Source organism: Malurus melanocephalus, unplaced genomic scaffold (assembly GCF_030028575.1).
Source record: "Malurus melanocephalus ecotype Western Australia unplaced genomic scaffold, MMel_1.1 scaffold_182, whole genome shotgun sequence".
Classification (NCBI taxonomy): Eukaryota; Metazoa; Chordata; class Aves; order Passeriformes; family Maluridae; genus Malurus; species Malurus melanocephalus.
Window position 1 is genome coordinate 484,561 of NW_026623414.1, and position 23,981 is coordinate 508,541.

The following is a 23,981-nucleotide window of genomic DNA, read 5'->3' on the forward strand; positions in this document are numbered from 1 at the left end:
AAGTTGCTTGCAAGTTATTCCAGTATTCTGGTGCTGCTTTTGTTTTTTCTTGTCGTTGTTTAACCTTGCAAAATTGCAAAGATTTTAAGGTGGAAAATTCAGGTCAAGTTTGAAATACCATYTATTGGTACAGATAAATGTGTGTTCTTTTGGAGGGACTGTTGCCAGATTTTGAGAAAGGAAAATAGGTAAGTGTTCAGCWGTGGCTGAGGTCCCTTGTTCCCAGTTCCTCATCTAGGTGAGTTAATAGGGTTTTTTTCTATTATATTAATTGAGGGGATTCTCATTTATTAAGCATCTTACTCTTAGATCCCTTTGCTTTTATTTGTGGCTTAAACAGAGGTAAAATCTTTTAAACATAAGATTGTATGCTGAGCTGACTGCTAATCAACACACCAAGAGACTCTGATGTAAGTTCTAAGTGATTTAGGGCTTGCTTTAGGTTTAGTAAATAAATTGGCAGTTTTGGCCAATTATTATTTGGCCAAACAAAAATAAATCCAAGAATCCTTTTAAAATAAAACTGGTAGCTTTCAACATATTTCATATTGTCCTCAAGTGAGCATGGAACTTTTTTTTTTTTCTAGATAGCATGAATTTAAGTATTACTAAAATACTTCTGGTGTTTTCAAGTACATTTCTGTTGCTCTTCAATATGTTTTTAGTTTGTTAATGGTTAGATCTATATCCAGGTACCTCTGGAGGAAAAYTGCCACTTTCCATTCCTGGTTGTTCCTTTGTGTGTTCTGAAACTCTTCACTGTTTTCCTTACCTCATGGTCTAAATKCCAAGGTTATCTCTCTCTGGGAGACCTTGGGGTGCCCTCCAGTACCTAAACGGCCTCCAAAAGAGCTCAAGAGGGACCTTGSAAAAGGACCTGGAGTAACAGGCAAAGGGGGATAGATCTTAAGTGAGAGAGGGTGGGTTTAGATGGGATGTTGAGAAGAAATTATTTATCAGAGCAGGGTGAGGCCCTGGCATGGGTTTCCCAGAGAAGCTGTGGCTGCCCCATCCCTGTAGTATTTAAARGAATAAGATGAATGTGTCTTTACAAACAGACCATGTGAATCTACTTGTAGGCAGGGCTAGGAACTTACAGATAGTGAAGAAACTCTCAGTTCTAGAAAATGTTACTGATCAACATGGAGTGCTGCTCAGCCAAGGCCGTGTTCAATCCTGAACCTAGATAAAAATAACAAAGACTTAACAGAATAGTTTTTTTTTTTCTTTCTTTTATATAACAAAAGGGGGGGGGGGTGCATATTAGAGGGGGCATTGGGAAGTCTGTACCTTCTGAGTACCTCAGCCAGAGGGTTAAAGGAAGAGGGAGATGGAGCTGGGAATYTGGGATAAAACAGGGACTGTGTCACCCAACCCAAAGGGGAATGCTCATGGCTTCTCCCTTTATTCGAATAAAGTTATGGGACTCTGATACCTTAGGATTTTAGCTTCTATCTTTTTCATGTATCTGTAATCCTGTARTTCTTTAGCGTATAACTCTAGACTCAAGTGCTGAACTACTGTTCTCTGATTTTAGACAAAACAATTCCTCCTTAGGCCYGTAACTCAAGGACACCTCACTGKGCCAGGCCACAAGAGATGGAAACAACAGAGAATTGGGGGTGGCAAACTTGGAGTCAATGACWTCAGTGGCTGCAGCTGCAATTGGMGGATTCAGCCCCGATGTGCAAATGGAYARAACTGATAAAGCGTGAAAAACCCGTGAGCCATTGTCCATWGTGGATGCAGCCCCTGGGTGACTGCCCTGAATGGACCTKAAGGCCCTGCAATAAATAGAACTGCTTTTATTGCCTTAATTTTGTCCAGCCTCTGTTTTAGGTAGCAGTTCAGGCATCAACTCCTCCGTCTCCTTTTTGGACATAAACCCTCTAGCGTCGTGGGTTAATTTTCCTGGCATGTTGAAGGCCAGGTCAGTTGGAGCTTGGAGTAACCTGCGACAGGGCACGGTCTTGAAGTTGCCTCTCAACCGCAGCCATCGCAGGATGTATCCACAAGCGGCGATGGATGGCAGGCACGGCCGGATCCCGCAGGAGAGAGGAAAGCAGACCCATCCCTGAAAGGCTCCGCGGGCTGTGTGCGCCGGGAGCGCGCAGGAGCGCGCAGGGAGCTCCGGCCGCCCGTCCTGAGGGAGCCCCGCCTCCGCTCCCGTCAGCGGCTGCCGGCCACCGCCCCGCCCCGCCCCGCCTCGGGGGCGGCACCGCCGGGAGGGGCAGCCCTGGTCGAAGCAGCGCTCGGAAAAGCGGCTGGACAGCTCTGCATTCTGCGAATGGCGCGATTTGTCCGGGAGCGGTGAGCGGGCCGAGCTCAGGGCAGCGCGGGGAGCCCGGCGAAGCGAAGCGGTGGCTGCGGGGGGAGCGCGCAGGTCGCGCCGTGGGGGAGAGCAGGGAGGAGAAAGTGCTGAGAAGGGCGGCTTTTCCCGGCAGCTGCGAGCAGCGGGGCGGGTTCTGGGTGCCGCGATGTGTTTGGCCCGGGGCTGGGGCGTTGTGCCCGTGCCCGTGCCCTGAGTCACGGCGGCCGCACCGCAGTGCGCTGGGCCCAGGGCCGGAGCGGCGGTGGAACGCGGCCAGGAGGCAACTGCCGCTCCTGTCCGGGCACGGGAGAGGGGCTCCWGCTCCCCGCGGGGATTCGGCTCCTGCTCCCCTTCCCCCTGCCCTTTCCCCTTCTCCCCCGTGCTGTCTTTTACAGTGACAACAGCAGCAGGTCCTGTCCGCTTGCCTTCTCCCAGGTGGGACTGCGGAGAAATTCTGTTTCACCACCGGGCACTGAGCCTTMCGTGCTGTTGCACTTGCTGTTTCCTGTCATTGAGATGGGTCAGATGCTTGACTTAAAAAAAAAACTAATTTAGAAAATTCAGTTTAGGAGATGTTTCCTACTTTTGTTTCTTTTAAGCCATGCTGTGAATTGTTGTTTATGTGTATTAATTTTCTGTTCAGMGGTCAGAATTTCCTGTTGTCTCACATGGAAACRGTTACTCATTTTCGCAAAAATAGATGCATTGAATTACTACTGTTTTGCTGGCTCTGGTGATTTTTATTCGTCTGCCTTATATTCATGCTGGTCATGAGTTGGTTTTGCTAAAAGACAAAGCTGTTTCCGTCTGCTGACACATGGGTGACTGAGGATTCCTGGAAGATGGAGAGATTCCCRGGGTGGTTCTATTTGCTGTCCAGAATGGATCTTACTGTTATCACCRCACTTGACAGCACTCCTGCAGATCCACTCGCTGTGAGATGAGCCTCTGGCCTTGAAAGGCTTCTTGCAAAATTGTTTACCTCAGAAAATCAGCTTATCTTCCACACTGTGTTTTTGGTTTTTGTAGTTTCCGTATACTCAACAGGAAGTCATACAGAGAGGAGAAAAAAGAGAGCAGGTTGGGTTTTTTTTTGTCATTGGATGAGGGATTTTTAGATTCTTTTGTTTATGTTTGATTTTTTTGTTGGATGAAGTTTGGAGGTTTTTTGTGAGTAGAAAAATGAATTGGACTTAAGGTTGAGAAGCATATAAATACTTTTTTTGCTGTGAACATGTCTTTTCTAGTCCATGGACAGTGTTCTGGGAGCAAAAAGCTCCATCATAACATGGCTAAGGTCTGCCATGCTGAACTCTTACAGCTGCATGTAGAAATAGCTGCAGGCAGAATGAAGAGCAGTGACTGTTTCACTACGGTTTAACCTGATATAAAACTTGTTATCTGAATACCTTTAATGTTTTGGGACTTCCAATCCCTCTTAAGCTTTGAAGACAAACATAAATCACGCCCTCCTGGCACAAGTATGGTCCTTCTCTTCCCATTGTATCTGCTTGATGCCTCCTTGGAATATCCTACTCTGCAATAGGAGAGATTTTTTAGTAGGAGCTGTGATTGTAGTTCAGACTCCTTGTACAGGAATCTGTCTGAGAGCTCCTGCTTTGGAGCTGCCTACGTTAGAAAAAATTCCTGACCTTCCCAACTCACCGCTGCCTACGGATTGCAGCAGCCATGGAGACCTGAGCCATTGCTGCAGCCACTTACTGCTTGTGTCAGTGGCTCAGAGAGAGGGAGAAATTTTGGGAGAGGAGAGGCAAAAGGTCCCGTAGAGCAGCCAGACCTCTTTCAACTCCATGAGAGARAAGAAAGGAGCACAGTCTGGCTCCAGGGTTACTGTGGAATTGCTGAAAAAGAAAAAGCATTTGAGACCTTTCTTTTTGTTAGGTGCATTTGTAGCTGCAAGAAATTGGGAGGCCTGCTGAATGGTGTAATCAGAGAGGAGAGAGGAGACCCTTCTCAGCATGTCAAGGCTCAAATATCAGTTCTGAGAATAAAAATTCTGTTCTGAGAATAAAAACCCTCGCTTGGAAAGTGCAGTTGTTTTTCTCTCTTGTCTTTCCCTGTTTTTCCTGGCCAGTGCTTTCAGCTCTATACTGAAACAAGTCTTGAAACCTSGGTTCATCACTGGGCACTTTGTTTTTAAATAGAATGAACTTGTAATATCTCTTTATGCCCTCCAATTAGGGAAGAAGCATGGCCAAGATGAACTGCATCCTGCTGGCTGCCTGCATTGTTCTGATTGCTTTTTGCGGTTCTGGTGAGTAGAGGCGAGGGACTTYGTGGATTAATGTTATGACAGGGGCTGATAAAATCATGGAAAAAATGCCAGAGGGAGGAAAAACAGCAGCAAAGACCTGGAGTATTTAATGCCCCTTTGGGGAATGTCAGTAACCATTGAAGCAGGGCTTATTTTCTGTTCTGATTGTCTTGGGTCAGGAGAGACAATCAGGGACTGGATGTGGTACTGCTTAATACAGCAACAAACTGGTGTTTTGCTGCTAGAAAATGGGATTCCCCTTATGTGAATTGGAAACCAGTGTGTAGTATGAGAGGGAAAGGAGAAGGAATTAAAAAAAAGGATAGAATAAAATTTGGCTGAAAGTGTCTGTCATTGCCTGGAAAAGGCAGTCTTCAAGAATAGATAAAAGGAGCAAACATTTGATAACTTGTTCTGCAGGCAGATAATGGTAAGTGTTTTTAAAAGTGGCATAAGTACATGCTTCAAGATGTGCCTTTCAAAGCTGGCAGTCTCAATTGGTACACTGACATAAGCTTGTCAATTTTAACTGAAGTCTTGAGTTTAACRATTTTAGCTGAAGTCTTGAGCTTAATAACCAGGCATATGTTTTGTGACAATTACATGCCGATAGTGATTCCTCTTTTTCTTTTTTTTTTTTTTCCTTTTTAATACTTCTACTGCCTCAGTAGATTATTATTCAGTAAAGATAAACTCTTGTTGTCTTAGGTTATACCTTAAGATGTTACCACTGTGACAACAGCCCYATGGTGTGCAGGACCAACAGCACCTGCTTAACGAGTGAAGACACTTGCTTGCAGATAAGAACTGGTATGTACAGTGTCCCACAGACCTAAAATAAACCCACTTGGATCAGCTTTCATCACCTGGTCCCCTCTGATCGGGCCCTAGCATTTCTCAGCCCTGCTCAAAAGGAGGTTGTGAATACTTTTGAAGGCYATGCTTATATCCAAGCAATAATGTGATGATTTAGATAGGTAGGTTATAATTGTACAAGCATGTGCATAGATACCTGTATGCCCAGATTTAAAAATCAAACAAAAACCCATCCAGAGGAGCTGGTAAAAAATAAAGACAGCATTGTCTTTAAAATACAACTTGTTACTCTTTAAAAACAAATAAAGGTTGTGTAGCCACAAAATAAACCTGTCAGTGAAGGCTCAGTGATTTATGAATTGACTATTGAAATAAATTCTCTTTTCCTGAGGGTGAAGCGATCTGTGTCTCAGGAGGGACATCTTTGACTAGATCAGGTTTCTCAGAGCTCCACTTAACCTGGCCTTGAATGTTTCCAGGAATGGGGCATCCACCAYCCCTGTGGACAACCTGTGCCAGTGGTYTACCACCCTTATCTGCTCTTTAGGCTCTGTCTTCTGCACATCCTTCACTGAAGGGTTGTCAAGTGCTGGCACAGGCTCCTCAGGGCAGTCCTGAAGTYCCCATCCCTGCAGGGATTTAAAAGCCAYGTGGATGTGGCACYTGGGGACATGGGTTAGTGGAGGGGTTGGCAGCACTGGGTTAAAGRTTTGATTTGATGGTTTTAGAGGTCTTTTCCAGCCTAAACGATGCTGTGAATGTCTGGCTGGTGATGTGAGGTATCAAACTCCATCCTGTATCTCCCAGTGATCATTTGAACTGAATTGGATACACACTGCTAAATTCCTAGAGAAAGAGAATTTGGAAATATCTAAACACATGAAATTAAAAAGGCAAGTAMATGGCTGGGGCAGAAACAAAACTATAGGGCTRATGCTGGGTGCACAAATGGCCCATGAGCTACAGGACACAAAAAGTGTCCCTTCTGGGSAGGGTGAGAGGCCAAGCCCAGTGATCTGTCGCTGCAATTTCATGTCTAATTATCATCTCCCAGTTTGATACAAAATTGGAGGGTACATTTTTTACCTTACTAACCACAACTGTACAGAGTGCTGTGGGTGGGACTGTGGTCAGATCTTCCACTCTTTGTGCAGAATATCTTCTATTTGGAGGTTTATGCAGCACATTTCTGTGAGGTCAAAGAGCCAGACTGAACAACTTCTGCCTCACTCCACTTCCCCCCGATGCCATGGCAACAGAGACCACGAGGCCTCCATCAAACTTCAGTGTTTGTACCACAGGCCCTGTCACAGATTGAGCTTTGCCTTTTCCTCACTGTTTTATTCTTCCAACTGTGGCAGTCTGAGGAGTGCCTCTCTCTCCCTACCAGAGAYGGTGTTAGTGTCAATACTCTTCTTAATGTTTAATTTTTTTGTTCCCTAGGTACATTGAGAACTTTCTCCTGCTGGAAGACATCCCAGTGCACTGTGCGTCAAATTGCTGACTTCTTCCAGCTGGATAATTTTGAATTCTTTTGCTGCCAACACGACCTGTGCAATAAGGGTGCAATTACTGGGGTTAACAAAGCAGCCTTCAGTATTGTCTCTGTAATGGCCATGTTATGGATGCTCCTGTGATAATCCTGATCTGTGTGCTGTCCTTTCAAGCTGAAATTACATAAAACCATTAACTCCTCTCTATGTTGCACATTTTCAGTTCTGTCCATGGGCAGAAACATTCCCTTGTGATTTGRAGTAGTTTCCCAGGGTTCTGTAAGTTGAATTGCTGTCTCTGTTCATGGGATGGAGATGTGTGTTGTTAGCAGTTATTGTGTGTTTTGATCTGTCCCCATTTTCATGGGGAAGTTAGGTTCTTGGAAGTCATGTTATCTTCTGGAGAACCTTGGCAAACTCCAGTGGGTAATGTGAAGGAGAAGGAACACTGCAGCTTTTCTGCTGGAAACTATAATTTTTGTACCATCCCATAAACTCCCATTATTTTGGTTGGCATTTCTGTGGGTTTTGATGTGTTTTTCTTTGGATGCTCCTYGTCACAGACCAAGCAGTGGATTTGCCCTCAACACAAGAAGTGTTGGATCATAAGYGTACCTTGCTGCAGTCTTTGTGATGAATATGGAAATATGCAGTTTCAAATCATGTAAACACTTTGTTCCCATCACTACCTTTTTTTTTTTTTTTTATATAAGCCAATGATATAACCTTGTCAAGTGCTGTTATTTTTGGAGAAAGCACCTACATTTCTTAAACCAAAACCAAAATACTGTTATAAGTGAGAAACACTTCCTTCTTTTTCTTCAGTATATATATTTCTGTKAGCATGTGGACAACAGTTGATAGCTTCTCTCTTAATTTTCCTGATACATTATCCATGCCTAGGATTTTAAGTCAGCATGTGCTTTGCACTGAGTATTTATTGGTATACTGAAAATTGATTATAAAATRCTAAGGAGTTGAAATGGCACATGTAGTTTACTTCCCCACCTAATTAGCTTTTGGGTTTTGCTGCAAACGGTGACGTGTAAACTTAACCCTTCAAGCTTCCACCTAAGAGTATTAAAATCTTGCAGAACTTTATTTCCATAAATGCCAAGGCACAATATAAGTGTGTATTTATATAGCATGAATAAAACCTGCTCAGTTTGTAGGTATCAGAGGTCTGAAGCTGAAATACTGAGATATTTACATTGCTCAGCTCCATGGTGGAGACAGACCTTGGGCCATCTCYGGTACCTGGGGACCCTCTCAGTCAGGTGTGATGCCAAATCCTCCTTTTTCTCCCCTGGAGCTGCTGGCATATCCATGCTGGAGTTGTGTCCATTGCCAATGGGATATCCTCTTCCCCAGGACCCTCACTTGTGCTTGTGACACCAGTGACACCAGTGGCACCAGTTCACCAGTCACAACAAGGGTGTTGTTCCAAATCCGCGATGTATTCTGCAAGTGTACCTTTCGGTTAAGCTTATTGTAGCTATGAAAATGTCCTGGGATCTCTCTTAACACTCAAAATATGGAAGTTGTCCTGTCTTTGATTAATAAAAGTGTCAAAAAAGAAAACGTGGAGTGTGTGGTGATGGATCGGTATTTACAATGATGGAACTCCAGTTTCAMTGTGAGGTGCATCCATGCTTCCCATCCAGACACTCAGCAAGTTCCAAGTGGATGTGTYTCCTTCCTTTTATTTATTTCCCACCTGATTAAAAACAGACCCTGGAAGACAGTATTTTCAACACAATGACTTTTTCCACTGCTGCAGCTCCGTTTGCCAAACTCAGGCTCATTTCAGGTGAAAAAGKATTAAAGCACTGACTCAGTATAAATGGGGGAAGGTTTGTAGTAGAGGTGTCTTGTTGGACAAGATGATAGATTCCTTAGGCTTAAAATCATCCTGATGGCAGCATTTTTTCTCTATTGTCAATGTCTTTTTTGATGRTGGCACTTTTAAACTTGTTTTATTGCTGTATGGTCTGCATATATAAAATATCTCCTTTTTCGTAAGTGCAAGAAACTTATTTTGTGTGTCTAATGTTCAAGCAATCATTTTGAATATTTATTTTTTATAGCCTTGAACACATTTTTGTTTAATTAGTCATATTTCTCCTTTCTTTCTCTTCTTGAGGCAGCTTAAACAAGGAGTCYTTGTGTTTTAAGCTCTAAAAGGCCACTTTCTTTTTATAAAAATCAACCAGAACATGGTTAAGGTTTGCATTCTCTGAGTTTGGTTGGGCTGACTGCTGAGCCCTGTCCTGCAGATTGTTGAACAGTGACTATGCCTTGAATTTTGACTCTGCTGCTCCTGTGTTACACCCAAATTCRATAGCCAGTGCTCAAAGAGTGCCATTAACACCAAGAGAGCCATTGAAACCTTGGCTCAAATATAAAAATATTAAAATGTTTTAAACTCTGAGTCCACCAGGACCCTCGAGTCCTCTGAATGCTATTTTCCTCCTGGTCAGCCTCCAGTATGTACTGGTGCCAGGAGTGATTCCCARTCTTTGGGCTGGGTGTCACAAAGTGGCACCTGAAACCCAGGGAATCCTAACTTCAGGCTGCTCTCAGTGGGAATATCAGCCAGGTATTTTGTGTGGTTTAGTTGTGCCCTGTAAGATCCAGGATAATGCAGGGTAAACCCAGTGTGAGCTGCTGTGTCACTGTGCAAAGGTTCCTGTTACGGGTCCCTCTGCAGTGGGTGCTAGGTAACTTGTCACTCTTGTTGGGGTTGTTTTGGTTTTATTTTGTGATTACCTGAGTGGTTTGCTCAATTAGTGGCGTGACTCAGACCTCATCCTTTGAGCACGTTTTTTTATGCCAATTTGGCCATCTAATCATCCAAGAATATTCTTCCCTATATCTGCATCTAAGTTGCTCTCAAGCCAGTTGGGTTTTTTTTTGGGGGGGAGGCCGTGGGGAGACACACAACTTAAATAGGAACAAAAAGGACAAAGTAACAAATGGAAGCTGCAGCAACACAGAAATTCCTTCTTGTGATCTGTTTTTGCCATTAATTCCTTCTTCAAGTCCTTGTGGTGGTGACCACATGTCCTTTGACTGGAACTTGGGCATGCAGAGAGCTTGGAAGGCTCCTGGTCTTGGTAGGAATGTGGGGCCGATATGGAATCTGGCTTTATCCTGTGTGAAATCCTTCTCTAGTTTTTACATCCCTCATTAAAGATGAGGTGGGATGTCTCCCTGTTATATCAGGATCCAGGAAATTGTGAAAAGAAKCAGATGCACCAGGAAAAGCAGACAGGCAGAGCAAGCAATTTCCTCCCACTGCTTTTTGGTGCGAGRGGGATGAGGAGGCTGACCAGCGAGCAGCTTTATTTATTTTGTCTTAGCAACTAAGATATCAGAACAGCACCAGTAGAGAGGAGCACATTAGGAAACTCACTGTTGCACTAACTGGGGCATCTGGATACTGCTGTTATATTAATATTAAATGCATTTAACAATGGCAGCGTCCCTCCAGCTGGAAGAGAGTTTAATGTGTCTGAGCCTCTGTGTATCTCCAAGGGCTTGGGTCTGACTGGTAAATWCAGTCAGTCCTAGGCTGGCATCACAGCAGGGGAGCTTGGCTATACCTAAACATCCAAGAGAGCCTATCTGTGAGATCCCCACATTTGKTGAGGCAGAAAAGAGTACACTGCACTTTCTGACTCAACACTGTGAATATTGCATTAACAGGACATGCTGACACCATTCTGCAWTTTAGAGAGGGACAAGAGAGCAACTGATTGGCTGTGAGATCTCCCAAAGGAGTACGGTGTCATCTCCACTCCTGTCCTTCGAAGAATAATTTATACATTGGGATAAAATGAACACATGCAGATGGTATCATTTTTTATGTGTATGACAACTTACAGCATTAAAAAAAAACTGTTCTGGAGCCTAGGAAAAGGGTGAATTAAAAAATGCTTTTGGTTTCTTTCTCCTAAGCAGAATGAATAAAAAACCACCAGTGTTTGGAGCAAAGTTTCCCTCCTGAATAATGACATCTCTGCATGTGATCCAGTGCTGGCTCTATTTAAGGGATAAGGAATCTTGCACTGGTTTAGATGCTTCCAAATCCATCCACTGGCACCTTGTGAGCCCAGCTGAGTTATTCCTGGCATGCTAGTGCTGTTCAGGAGTGACAGCTTCACCATTCCTCACTGCACAGGGTCGGTGTGATGCCTGGCACCATTTAAACCAGCCCCTTACACTGTTTTGGTGGAATGGGATGAGACAGGAGATGTGCACTCCCATTCTCCCCTCTCTCAGGCATTCAGAGATGCTGCTATGGGGAAAAGCTATGGGGACATTGCACAATGGGGCTAAAATCACCAAGCTTACAGTTTGACTGGTTGGATGTTGTGGTCAGATTTGGAATTAGTTTTGGAGACTGGTGCAAACCACGGAAGCCTTGTTCTCCAGAGGATTCTCCAAGGAGTGCTCTGTGCCACATTCAGTGCTGAAGCTCTTTYCATGCTCAGAATCCTCTTTCCAGAGATGTTGAAGTCTCCCAGAGCACTTCAGGCATCCATCATCAGCAGCTGTCATGGCACTAAGTGGTCAGAGCTCAGGTGAGAACACTTTCAGCTGGCATCTGAAACCAACCACGATAAGAGTGCTGCACCAGGAAAAGATTTAAGTGATTAAAATGACAGCCACATCTTCGAATCTAGTTGCTTTTAAAGCCTGATGGGTTTSTTCCTTCCTGCTCTCAGTCGTGGTAATGCTGTAGGCTCTTGTAAATGGAGGTTTATTCTCTGTTCTCTGTGATGAAGTGATGGGGAATGGTGGGGCAGTAGACCAGAATCCAGTGTTAGTTATCTCTAAAAAGCTGCATTTTGTACACGGATAAAATGGCTGTCTAAAAGATTGCAGGAGATAAAAAGGCTGCTGCTGTCACATCCGAGGCACAGCTTCCATTTGTACTTGCATGTTTTTCCTCGTAGTGAGCTGGAGATGGTCTTTTTTTTCTGTTAAGAAAAAGGATTTTCAATCCATTCCTCTCCCTGAAAGTGAGATCAATATAACTGTTGTTAAGATAATTCCATTTCCTAATAATACARCTGCCAGTTTTTCTAGTCTGAAAACCTTTTAACTTTATTTATGTATATATCTCAATTCACATTATTACAATGTAGTGAAGAGGTGGAATTTTGCTGGAGACTTTGGCATTGCTCATGTGTAAGTATAACAAACTAAAGGAGAGTATAACCTGGAAAATGGACTTGACTTGGGAGCTTTAAATTGAAGAAGGGTGAGTTTAGAGCAGATTTTAGGAAGAAATTCTTTGCTGTGAGGGTGGTGGCAAGGCAGTGGCACAGAKAAGCAGGTGAARGGAATGAGAAGRKAGTGTCTYTACAAACAGACTCTGAATCTGGGGTGAGATAAGGCTGATATTGGGAGATAGAAACARTAGGAAGGATTTGCATAGGAATTCTRCTGATTSGYTTACCCCMGTCTATTTTAATAGAGTACCTGAGCAGARACACAGAGATGTATATTGAAAGRGGGAAATGTATGATAGAAGGGGGGGTTTCATCAGGCGTTTTGGGGAGCCTGTACYTCTCAAGTACCTCAGCCAATGGRGAARGAGAGAGGGAATGGCCAGGAAATTGGGATAAAAGGAGGCTGCRTCCTCTATGAGTTGGAGAGACCCCATGGGAAATGCCCATGACCTCTCCCTTTATTCATGAATAAAGTTGCSGGACTCCTCTGTCTCMTTTTTGGACATAAACCTCTGGTGCTTGTGGATTAATTTTCCTAACACAGGCAATAAGTATGTGGTAATTTTCAAGGAGACATATATCTGGCTTGTAGGTTCCCGCTTCTCCACAGAAAAAAAATGGAAAAATTCAGGAACAACAGGAGCTCAACAGGAGATCAACAATCTCCATCACCGGCCGGAGCGGGAGGCTGTCGGTCCTCCCCGCCGCCAGGGGGCGCTGCAGCACCGGCGGAGCCGCTCCCGGCGGGGCGCGGCCGAGGCTGCGGGGCCGCAGAGGCGGCGGCGGCGACGGGGCCGCGTCGGGGCTGAGCGGGCTCGGCGGGCTTGGGGGCCGCGGCCGCCCCTCCGCCGCCCCGCAGGTGAGTGCGGACACCGCCGMCACGGCAAAACCTCCTCCGTGTGCCGGCAGGCCCGGCCTCGGCCTGTGGAGCCCGCCCCGCGGAGCCCTGAGGGGGGAAGGAGGGGGCGGGGGGGGGTCGCGCACTCCCATTGCCGGGCGGTGACAGAGCCGCGCCGGAGGGGCTGCAAATGAAGGAGGGATTGGGATTGGAAAGGGCTCATTCGAGTTCTGTCCGCACCCCACATGCACCTGCACTGCTCTGATCTGCTGTTTGTCCACTTGGTCACTCTTAGAAAGTAGTACTTCTTTTGTATATTATTTATTTTATATATACATACATATATATATATATATATATATATATATATATATATATATATATAAATAAAATACCTTAAATGTATTTATTATAGAAAATAATATTTGTATTACTATTTAAATATGACTAAGTGACTAAGAGATCCTGTTTGTAATAGATCCAAGTAATGGCTGTATAAATGTATCATAATTATACAGAGTAYGTGTGGTTTGGTAACGCTGCTTCAGTTTGTGCTGTGTGTGGTATGTTCATGCCGATTTGGGCCAAGATTTTGTCCAGAAGCTTTTAGTTCATATATGGCACAGATAKTTTGTTTGAACGAATTTAGTTTGTTCAGCAGAAGAACCAACATCCTGGTGGGTAAAAGCAAAAGTGTGCAGGTAGAAGGAAGAAATAATTAGATGAAAATTATTTTCTTTTAGTATGTGTGTTTCCAGCACCACATTGTTTCAGGAAATGGGTTTAAAATACTACAAGGCTTAGCTGGGTTTTTACACAGACTGTTTTTCTGCTGGAGTCTGGTGGCAGAGAGGAGGGGGGAACTGCCATCACCTTCCTCAGCACTGAGAGCTGAAATGACCTGCTGCCCAAATCTGTCATGTGCCCTTGTGCTGGGCCCTGTGGTCTCTGACTCAGGTCACTGAGGAGGCTGGAAAGTGCCCAGATTAATAATACATGATTAGGTTTTTCTAGTTGGATTTGGCTGCAGCTGGTAATGGATGAGTTAGGAAGGAAAAGCTACCACTGGGACTTTTCTTTTTTGTAGCATCCTGTTGTGGTAAGAGCTGGAACCTCAGTTGTACTTCCAGCATYAGGAGAAAGTTGTTTTATAAAATGGAGCAGCATCTGTTGTGTCTGGTGGAATTTGTGAAAGGTGAAGAGTTGAGGGATTGCAGCTTTATGTAAAAAATTGCAGCTTTAACTTGCTGTCTGTATCCCAGGAAAAAAGCAAAAACCATCCGTGGTTGATTTCATGCTGGGTAGGAAAAACCTGACCGGTTWTGTTTCCCAGCTTGGTTTGGAAAACTTGTGAGTATTTAGCGTCACTGATGAAAATAAAAATACACCAGGAAGGAGCAGTTCAGGTATTCAGGGAGGAATGCTGCCAGGTGAGACAAGCAAAATGATTCCATCAGTCAGAGCTGGAAATGAGCTGAAATACTCATAAATGAAATACAAATGCACCACCGTGTTACATCTAGTGAGTCATTYTGTCCTCTTTGTACCCGGGTGTCCCTTTTATGTGTCTGGAAGTGAGCTTTTCACTGGGAACAGGTTTGATGTTACAGCTCTGGAGTAGTTAGTTAGGAGAGGAGGGTTKTACTTACAGGTTCTGTAATTCCCGTCCCCACGCCCATGGCTCATTTGTTGATTTTAATGTTAGCAAAAATCCTTAGGAGGATCCTGTTTGGCCTTTGAGGTGATTTGGCCCATAGGTTGCAGTCTGTGATTCCTGGGTTTAGCTTTGAAGTAATAAACACCTTTAAAAGCAGCCTCTGCTGTCAGGCTGCATTCTTTTAAAGATAAGCTATGTGCTAATGYATACTTATAAACTGCTTTCCAAATTCAAAACTGGTCTGTGAATGCACAGTTCAGAAGTCTGTAATACAGAATGGAAAGGACACATGATTTTCCTCTTGAGTGTTGTTAGTTGAGAGTGAAAATTACTGAGTAGGTGTGTGCTGGCTGTGCTTTCCAGATATGCAGTAGTCACAGGAGTTTGATATTGCTTAATGGTTTTAGCCTTAGTGTGTGATTTTCTGGAAATGTGCAAAAATGTAATCCCTGATTTCCTGCAGTGACAGGCAGTGTTTCAGGTCAGGTTAAATATTAGCAAACTATAWGTGGTTTGTCTTCTATTTATATGTTGGAGAAGCAGCTGTGCTGAATAATACTCCATGGCATTTACTCTTTAAAGACTTCTCTGGATTATTTTTGGTAGTATTGGCATTTCACTGGCTGGCAGTTTTTAAAAAAGGCACATTATGCATACTTTGTACATAATGAGAAGTGTTATTTCTCAACAACTGCTAGTGTGGTGGAGATCAGAGGTGTTGTCAGAGCTGAACAGATCAGTTTCAACCATTTCACAATGAAAGACATAGAGAGAAGTATGAATTAATTTTAGTGATTTGAGTCTCTGATACTTATTGTGGTATTGTTTCATTTACGTTTTCGTAGCCATCGTGGAACTATGTGGAAATGGGCTACTGGAGATGATTCTCCTTCCAAAACAGTAGTAAGTACTGAATTACTATTAATATTTTCTTGAGAATTTCTGATGCTGAACATATTTCATTTTTGATATCCTAACCATATGTATTTGCTCTTTTATAAAGCAGTTGTCTGACTAGTTTTACCATGACAGCTTTAGGACTCTGAAATCAGTCAGCTTGTGTCCTTGTTTTTTCTCTCCTTGATATTTAATCTCTCATGCCCATCACAGCTGCTGTGCTYATCCTCACTCTGCTTATTTTGCCTTAAGGAAACATCTGTAGGAGTTACATAAGCTTCCTCCCCAGTGGATCTTTTTGTGGAGTAGGTTCAATATCAATATTTGATGGGTATTTGTTTTATTTAGTAGCACTGCTGGCTGCCACAGCACAAATGCACTGAAGGAGTAAATTCAGGTTCGATACCTGGATTCTTGGATAGTTTTGCTGTATTTCAAGCCAATACTCCTAAACTAATTCATAAGGTTTAGAGTTCCATGTGATTTGGTAAAAACAGCCTGGTATAATTCATGGAAGTTTTAGTGTTGTATTTGCAGACTGTTTGAATAAAGTGAGACCCAAGTGCAGGCGTTTGAGGAGCAGTGCTGTGTGCCCCATTTGGCTTTTTGAAAGCATGGTTAATATCCCCAGGCTGCAGGCTCCCAGGATGTGGGAAGTGCAGCAGTGACGGATCTGACAGAGCAGCTGACAAGCACCGAGCAGCTGCTGGCACAGCTAAAGGAGCTTGTCAGGGAGAAGGATGCTCAGCTCCGGCGCAAAGATCTTCAGTTAAAGGTACTGTGCACKTGTTCATGGCAAAAACGCTGTTTAAAACCCCCACTTCAGTCCTTTTAGTCATGTTTTGCAAGCTTCTAGTTTGTTACAACACCTCTGGGATGGTCTCAGGGAGCTGTTCTGGGTCCTGGACTTTACTGCTTTTTCCCAGCATGTGCTGTGTTCCAGGATTGAACTAGAAAGAACTTATATCTAATGTCCTGAAGGCTTTTTTAGGGCTTGTTGTTCTTTGTTGTTTTTTTAAAAAAATCATAAGGTTGATCTCTTCGTGCAAGAGACTTCTTTTTGCACTCTTTATCGGTGGATGTGAACWGCCTACTGTTAAAATATGGAATGTTTTAAAATGCTAAACCAAGCTCTCTTTAACCAAAATGAAACAAGCTTTTACACTATTAYGAAGGTGTCTGTCTTTTTGTATTTTTTAATATAAAAGTAATTTATTTTTCTCAATAAAAAATTAAGCCCAGAATTCGTGTTGCCATGAAAAAAATAGGAAATTTATATCATAAGGCTTTGGATTCTTAGACAAGTGTAATAACCATGTGCAGAAAGTTTAAATAATGAAGAGAAAATTTAAATAATTTAAATAAAATATTGTAATGTCTCTTCAGGGACAAGCTTTTTGTTAATAACTTCAGATTTCTCCCTCTTTTTTTTTTTTAATGGAAGAATTGAAGCAGGCAGTTGTCCATGCAGCTAATTTAATACTTTGTGACTTTGATATTTGTAGGAGGAGAAAGAATCTGCTGATGCCAAACTTTCCAAGCTGAAGCTGCAGAACAAAGCCAAGGTTGCATCATTAACTTCRCAGTTGGAAGAACTTAAGAAGCAGTTACCAGTGGCAGGAGGCTTAGAGGCCAAGGCAGAACCAAAAAAGGTAAGGTGTCSTCACATTTTATAGCAGGTGCAATTTCTGGGGTGCTGTAGGCAGTTTTTCATGCTGGACTCAATGTGGAAATTAAAATTTTGAGCTGAGTCAGGTTAGGATTGGGGTAGACTGTGTGGGTGCCGTCATTTCATCTGTGTTTCTGTTCAATTCTTTTATTTTTCAATAGAAATCCAGAAAATTGCACAGTCCTTTCAAATTGTTTCAGTAAAAAAGTTCTCATTCTTTTGCCCTACTAKCAGCTCAAAGTTTTGACACATATGAATCAGTCAGACAAGGTGTGGAGAAGAAATGAAAACAAAACCTGTCTTATTCCTTTGGAAATGTAAAACTGTCCTTATTAGCAAAATGTAAATTAAGTGTTGGAAAGTGTTTTACTGAGAAGAGATTCTCAGATCTGTTTGTAGTAAGTGGACTTCTGTTTCTTCAAAGTGGCATATTTGGACTTCATACAGCTTCTGAAATTACTTTAGTGAGGCTTTAGTTTTTCAGGGGAATTTGTATTTTAAAGCTGTTCTAAAAGGGAACAGTAGCAATCATTTTGTTGCAGTTCCCAGTTGTCCTAAAAAATGTGGAGTAACTATGTTTTTGATCTTTTTTGCTAGTAAAACATAAGCTTTACTTTGCAATTGCACTTGATTTCTTGTAATGGCACATAATTTCTATCAAACAGCATTTTCCAACCTGTTGAAATTCTGATTAAAGATATGCTTAAGGATGGTTTAATGTACTTCTTTCCTCACGATAGTCCTGTTTTCCCTCTGAGATATATGGACTACATTTGCCAGTTTATGAGTTTCAATTGCCAGAGGAAGTGAATCTCCTTGCTGCACATTCCTGTCCACTTTTTAGCAGTAATTGTMATTAATAATTAAAATACTAAAACTTTTATAAGGTTAATACAAATTCTGTGCCAGCTTCTACATGGAATATGAAATATATGAGAGAACTGAGACACAATCTATGAGTAAAATCTTCTTTTTTCACCAATATTATCTCACTAAGTAGGGATACAGAATCCAGGAATTGCCTATGCATGGAATGCAAACTTCCCTGTTTTTGCAGGCATCAAAAGATGGAGACCAAGAAAATGCTGCAGCAAATCGAGGGAAAATATTAGTGTTGAGACGGAGAATTGAAGAGCTGGAATCCCAGATCACTCAAAAAAATGAAGAGTTACAGAARAAGGTGGTGTTTTATATGATGTGACTTTTCACCTCTATGGTGCAGGATTATGTTTGAATATATTTTTTTAAGTATATATTTAATTCTAGGCTACTGAACAGCTGTTCTGAGAGTTTTCTGTTGAGGAGTTAATATATTGCAGTGTGGGAAAGGGCAGTGGGAATTCTGTCTTTGTGCCTTCAGTGAGCAGTGAATCCTGGATGAATGGAATAGGGTGCACAAAGATCAGCTCTGTGGGTCAATATCATATTTAATACTTGTCTTCTTCAATTTTTCTCATTGAAAATATAGTCATAACAGGAATAAATGTAGGCTAGGGCTGATTTCATGTTGTGAAGTGGTGTTTTGTGGACATAACCTCCCTGGGGAAGGTGACAGGAATGGGAATGCTGCAGAATWTCAGAGAGAAAGGTTCAGTAAATAAAGATTGCACTTAAAACAGAACCAGTTATACATCAGATTGTAATTTTTGGAGTACCCTAATGCAGGCAGTAAAGAAACGATGCAAACCATTGTTCTGTGCTGGAGATGGAAGCACAGCTCACAAACAGTTCTGTCTTTTCACCTTCAGGATGCTGAGCTGGAGGCCCAGCGCAGCCGTGGGGCTGACATGGATACCATGCTGGCAGAGAAGGAGAAGAAGTTGGCTGAAAGGGATGCTTACATCAGGGATTTGCAGGTGGCCTGTGGATCTGGTGATGCTGGCAATGAAATACTCCTGCCCAATGAAGAATTAAAGGTATGTTAGCAGCTCAATTATAAAATCTCTCCATAGAGTTTTCAAGGAATTCTGATGTGTTACATGGGTCAGTCCCTCTCTGAAACACAGTTAATTCATGTGAATAAAAATTCTTTACTAACTATCTTCATTTATTTTGTCATTAGCAGGGAAAGACTTCATGATTGCTGTATCATTTTTCTGCTAATTGTCTTTTGGTTTGCATTGTAAAGAACCAGCTGGCAGCTAAAGAGTCATCACTGCAAAGCATGGAGATTTTGGTGCAGAACCTTACTAAGAAGGTGGGAGACAGTGAAGAAAAATGCAGCTTGTTCCAGGAGCAGATTGAGAGTCTTAAAAATATTCAAAATAAGGAAAGAGAGCGTTTCCAAGGAAAAGAAGCTACATTAATAGAAAATGTAAGTAAAGCAGTATTCTAAAAATTATATCCTGTTTATATGAAAGTGTTAAGAGACTACGGACCACATTAGAAGTAGAATACAAGTGTTTGAGGAAAAGGAGACTGCCATTTGGGCTTCATTTATAGAAACTTGCAAGGACTTAATGTAACTGACTAATTAGTGTATTTACTGTTAGTGGAAACAAAATTCAGACTTAATTTGGACTACATTGTCTGGATTAACTTTTAGTTAAACGATTCAGTGTAGTTTTACTATTGTTTATGGACTGGTGATACTTATTTTCTTCATGGTTTTAGGTACGTATGTTTCAAAATATTATCCAGGAAAAGGAAAAGGAGCTGGAAGCACAAAGACAAAAACATGAGCAGGAGCTTTTTAGATTAGCTGCTAAATCTGATGCAAGTGCTGACCTAGAACAGGTACGTTGCTCTGGAAACTCAGCAGCTTGAATTKGGAATCATGTAATTACTAACCCCTGTGACACAGTTCAAATGTCTGGGTGGGAGAATAAATTAAATCTTACAGATTGCTTGATTATTAAACTTTTTATTTTTGATAGCTACTAAAGGCCTTGAAACAGAAACTCCATGAAAAGGAAGAGGTCATGCTGGGAAGGACACAGGTGATTGATGTCTTGCAAAATGAACTGGATGCCAAGGACCAGCAACTGAAAGTAAGAAATGCAGTATGTAAGAGTACAAGCATAGTGTTTGACAGTGGTAGCAAAAGCACTTTGTATTAAAATTACAATTTTTTTCCTGGTGGTGTTTTTTTTAAACAGGAGATTAATGAAAACCTGAAACGTCTTTTGTCTGAAAAAGAAAACCTCCAGTCTAAACTGGATGCTGAGAAACATGTAATGAGAGCCCAATTAAAAGACATGATGGAGAAACACGAGCTGGAAATGACAAAAGTTAAGGAGAAATATAATGCTGAACTGCATGAAATTCAAGAGAAACATGAAACTGAGCTGCAAGAGAAAGATCAGGCCCTGCTTCAGCTTCAGAAGCAAGTGGCAGAATTGAGTGGTGGTGGACAGAGTAACCSCAAAGAAGTCAAAGATCTGGAATCTATAACCAAAGAGAAGATGGAAGATTTGGAAGGTATCCTATTTAAACAGTTGTTACGGAMAATATTAGAGGTTTCTTTTACATTTTTTGGGCCTCTTCTTTTTTATACCTGTTGCAATTAGAATGACATGAAATTTGATGGAATATTATTGCCACACTAATGAAAGTGATCAAATACTATAATAATGAGGGTTAGAGGATCAGCAAGATAATCACATGAACTATATATTCCTTGCTACATTTCTAATTCTTACGTCTTTCTGTGAGTGCTCTTGTCTTGTGTAAGTGTATAACCTCCAGTTGCTAAAGGAAAAAAACAGGAGGTTTGTATTAATAATCTCTCTATAGTTTTAAATAATTTCTGCTTTTTATTTYTTAGTCCAAGTGAAATTGAAAACAGAAGAGGCCAGCAAATCTGAAGCTAAGTTTTTGAAAATGAAGGCTTGGTCTAAATCGAGAATCAAACAGCTGGAAGATGAACTGAARAATGTATGTGTAGCTTTATGGTTAATAGTCTGTGTTTTCTGCAATTACTGTGCTTGAAGATTTGATTGGGAGAAAGTAAACTATGGGGCAAATAGAATATTAAAATAGTTTACTGAGAGTTTATGTACGAATTAATGTATTAAAATGGAATGGACATAAAACATTGATTCAAACCAAAAAGTACTACAAACTGGTGTTACCAGCACTCAGGAATAAATTGGTTAGAGATGAGCTACTGAATTGCACTTCTAAATATTAGAGAAGCAGCTATTCTAAATATTACTAAAGAATAAGAAAAAAAGGTTGCATTAAAGGTTGCTGTTTTTTTGCTCTGTTTGAAACTCCCATAACTGTTCTTTCTTACAGTTTTCCTCAAAGAACAGTGATGTATCTGCCTTAAACAGTCGTGTCTCAGAATTGGAAGTTGAAAATGAAGAACTACAGTCAAAACTGCAGTCATTGCATGAAATCAGAACTCAGAATGGTAAAAGAAAACCTTTTGCAGATGATCCAAAGTAAAGAATCAAAAATAAATTAAATTATTTATGTCCTCATGAACCAAATTTATTATGTTTTTRTAGAAGAACTGCTGAAAAAGCTGGAGCTCTATGAAGAGCAGCAGAGGAAGCTGCAGGCTGATCTTGACCAAGTTACAAAGAGAGCAGCKTCACAGGTTGACTTAAAAATTGATTTGCATGAGCTATTGATTAATGGTGCTAATTAGACTTTAAAACGTGTATCAGCTGGATTTTGGAGCTGAGAATTAATTTACTCATTGATGGAATTCTGTCAGTAGCTGTGCAGTTGGAGAASAAGATGACAGGTTTTGAATAACTTAAAAAGATAGATTTCCATCTACTTTGAAGTGTGTGCAAATTATATTTTTCCAAGCAGTTTGCTATTTATTTAGTTATGTTTAACATGAGTCTTGAAAGAGTGGCTGTTACTTTYTAAAAGTATTTTTAATATTTTATGAAGTTGTGGGGCTTGTTTTTCACATAATCTACAATACCTAGAATTACCAATTTAATAGATTTTTATTTATGCAAAGTGCTGAATTATGATRGTTTGCCAACTTACAATGTATTTACATTTGCAGAGGGATTTGGTAAACATATTTTAATGCACAATTTCTTTTGTTAGGCCAGTGAATCAGGTAGTGTGGATGAATTGCAGAGCCAGCTCTTGGAATGGCAGGAAAATGTYCCAGAGTCAGAGGAGTCTCGTGATCAAGTCAGAGAAGAGAAATCTGCCATGGCCTTGAGAATGGCTCAGATTGAGGAGGAGAGAGAAGGTGAATTGTTTTATTTCCAGTGCAGTAATCCTGTTTTTATAGATACCTGTGTGTGTCTGCTGTGCTTCAGACCGAATTGATAGCACATCACCATGGCTCATTTCTGTAGTCATAAAATTTGTATTGTTAGTGAAATTGCTGAAATTTGCAATTTCTGCTTTTTTCCCATTTCCTTTAGTTTGTTTTTCATACATTCATCTTTTTTTTATATCATTTTTATAAAGTGTAGATGTGCTGTTCTGTTTGCCATTTGAGCTGCTGCTCTGTGGAAAAGCTTATAGTCTGCATATGAGATATGACAAAAATGATAAAATCCCACATTTTTATCAATGATTTATAGTTCCCAACTGAAACATTAAAACTGCCTGCCTGGAGCAACTGGTGAAGGTGTAGGGGACTGTAGTTTTGGTTTCAATTAGATGAATGAAGGTGGTCCTTAAGCAAAATGTACCTGACATGGAGTTTCTCTTTAGGTAATTTCTCATTAATTCTATTTAGGATTTTTAGCAATTGGTTTGTAGGTGTCACTTATATAAGCCAGCTGAATAATATTAACTGGCAATGGCTTGGAGATGGTTAAAAATATCAAATTACCTACAGAAAATAGCATTTCAAGTAATGTCAAGTTTTATAGCTTGCTAAAAAATTAATCAGCTGATGAGAAACTGAAGTAGCTTCTATTAGAACTTACAAAAGTGTGGTTAAATTTCTGATAGTTTTAACTGCTCTTTCCATGCCATCTGGACTAAATTACAATTTTTGTCCCCTTAGTGAACTGTGTGGGGAATAATAGCAAATTTTAATGCGCAGGACCTACCATCATAATGAATCCAGTTAGTTAATTTGAGCCTTCTCTTGTCAATCTGCAATTCAATTATTTTTCATTTCCATGATCAATTTGAAAATTCAGTGCATAAGCACGGAAATATTTTACAGATCACGTCTCTTTTTAAGGGGCTTATGCTTTGGGATTAAAAGGGAATTATACCCCTTCATGAAATCTAGCTGTTAGCTCATCTGTGCTGACCACAGAGCCACATGCAATATTAATAACACTTGTAAAATTTCCTCTGCCTCAGTCCAGGTTTAATTTTGCATTTTATTTCCCCTTGGGAATAGCATGACCTTTCTGTTTCTTTTTTTCCTGCCGTTCCACCTGGTGAGCCCTGAGCGTCCCTTCCCCCTCCACTCCTACCCTCCACTGCGATCTGGGCAGCCAGGGAGAGCAGTTTCCCATCAGTTTTGTGCATGCAGGTTCCTGCACAATGGCACCTTGGAATGTACTGTTGCTGATTTCTCCTGGTGTTGCTTCTTGTGGAGAAAATTGCCAACAGTAACTTGGAAGGTCTGCCATTGATGGTTTGTGGTTTTTAGCAGTACGTGTCACAAGTGCTGGGTGTTAACTTGAGTTTCTCCTGCCTTGCAATTCCTGTTTCTTCTTTWATATTAATGAAATCATCCTCATTTCTCACTCTAGTAACAGCTGACTCCATATATATGTTGTAACTTTTCTAGAGACAAATTTTTTGGCTTTCCACAAGTTGTGATTAAGGAAGAATCAAATTAATTCTTACTACTGCGTGAAATTCAGTAGTACTTACAAAACCCTATTTTCCAT

The 23,981-nt window shown here is 41.4% G+C and overlaps 2 protein-coding genes across 4 annotated transcripts in view; both read left to right on the forward strand.

Moving 5' to 3' along the window:
- The first annotated feature begins 2,196 nt into the window (after positions 1-2,196).
- Positions 2,197-8,490, forward strand: CD59 (CD59 molecule (CD59 blood group)). Its single transcript, XM_057372989.1, has 4 exons — positions 2,197-2,310; positions 4,514-4,586; positions 5,295-5,396; positions 6,846-8,490. The coding sequence occupies exons 2-4, from the start codon at positions 4,523-4,525 to the stop codon at positions 7,037-7,039; spliced, it is 360 nt and encodes a 119-aa protein (XP_057228972.1). The 5' UTR covers positions 2,197-2,310; positions 4,514-4,522; the 3' UTR covers positions 7,040-8,490.
- Positions 8,491-12,899: 4,409 nt separating this feature from the next.
- LOC130577545 (golgin subfamily B member 1-like) overlaps positions 12,900-23,981 on the forward strand; it is a 34,458-nt gene continuing 23,376 nt past the window's right edge. For 2 of the 3 annotated variants that reach the window (XM_057372990.1, XM_057372992.1), the window contains exons 1-14: positions 12,900-12,994; positions 15,476-15,533; positions 16,159-16,302; positions 17,033-17,179; positions 18,254-18,376; positions 18,945-19,112; positions 19,325-19,510; positions 19,810-19,932; positions 20,073-20,186; positions 20,295-20,616; positions 20,963-21,072; positions 21,436-21,553; positions 21,651-21,742; positions 22,213-22,363. In XM_057372990.1, coding sequence (XP_057228973.1) covers positions 15,489-15,533; positions 16,159-16,302; positions 17,033-17,179; positions 18,254-18,376; positions 18,945-19,112; positions 19,325-19,510; positions 19,810-19,932; positions 20,073-20,186; positions 20,295-20,616; positions 20,963-21,072; positions 21,436-21,553; positions 21,651-21,742; positions 22,213-22,363 — 1,843 coding nt within the window. In that variant the 5' untranslated portion in view covers positions 12,900-12,994; positions 15,476-15,488. Of the gene's footprint in view, positions 12,995-14,033; positions 14,169-15,475; positions 15,534-16,158; positions 16,303-17,032; positions 17,180-18,253; positions 18,377-18,944; positions 19,113-19,324; positions 19,511-19,809; positions 19,933-20,072; positions 20,187-20,294; positions 20,617-20,962; positions 21,073-21,435; positions 21,554-21,650; positions 21,743-22,212; positions 22,364-23,981 lie in introns of those variants that run through there. The other variant, XM_057372991.1, reaches the window with a different exon arrangement.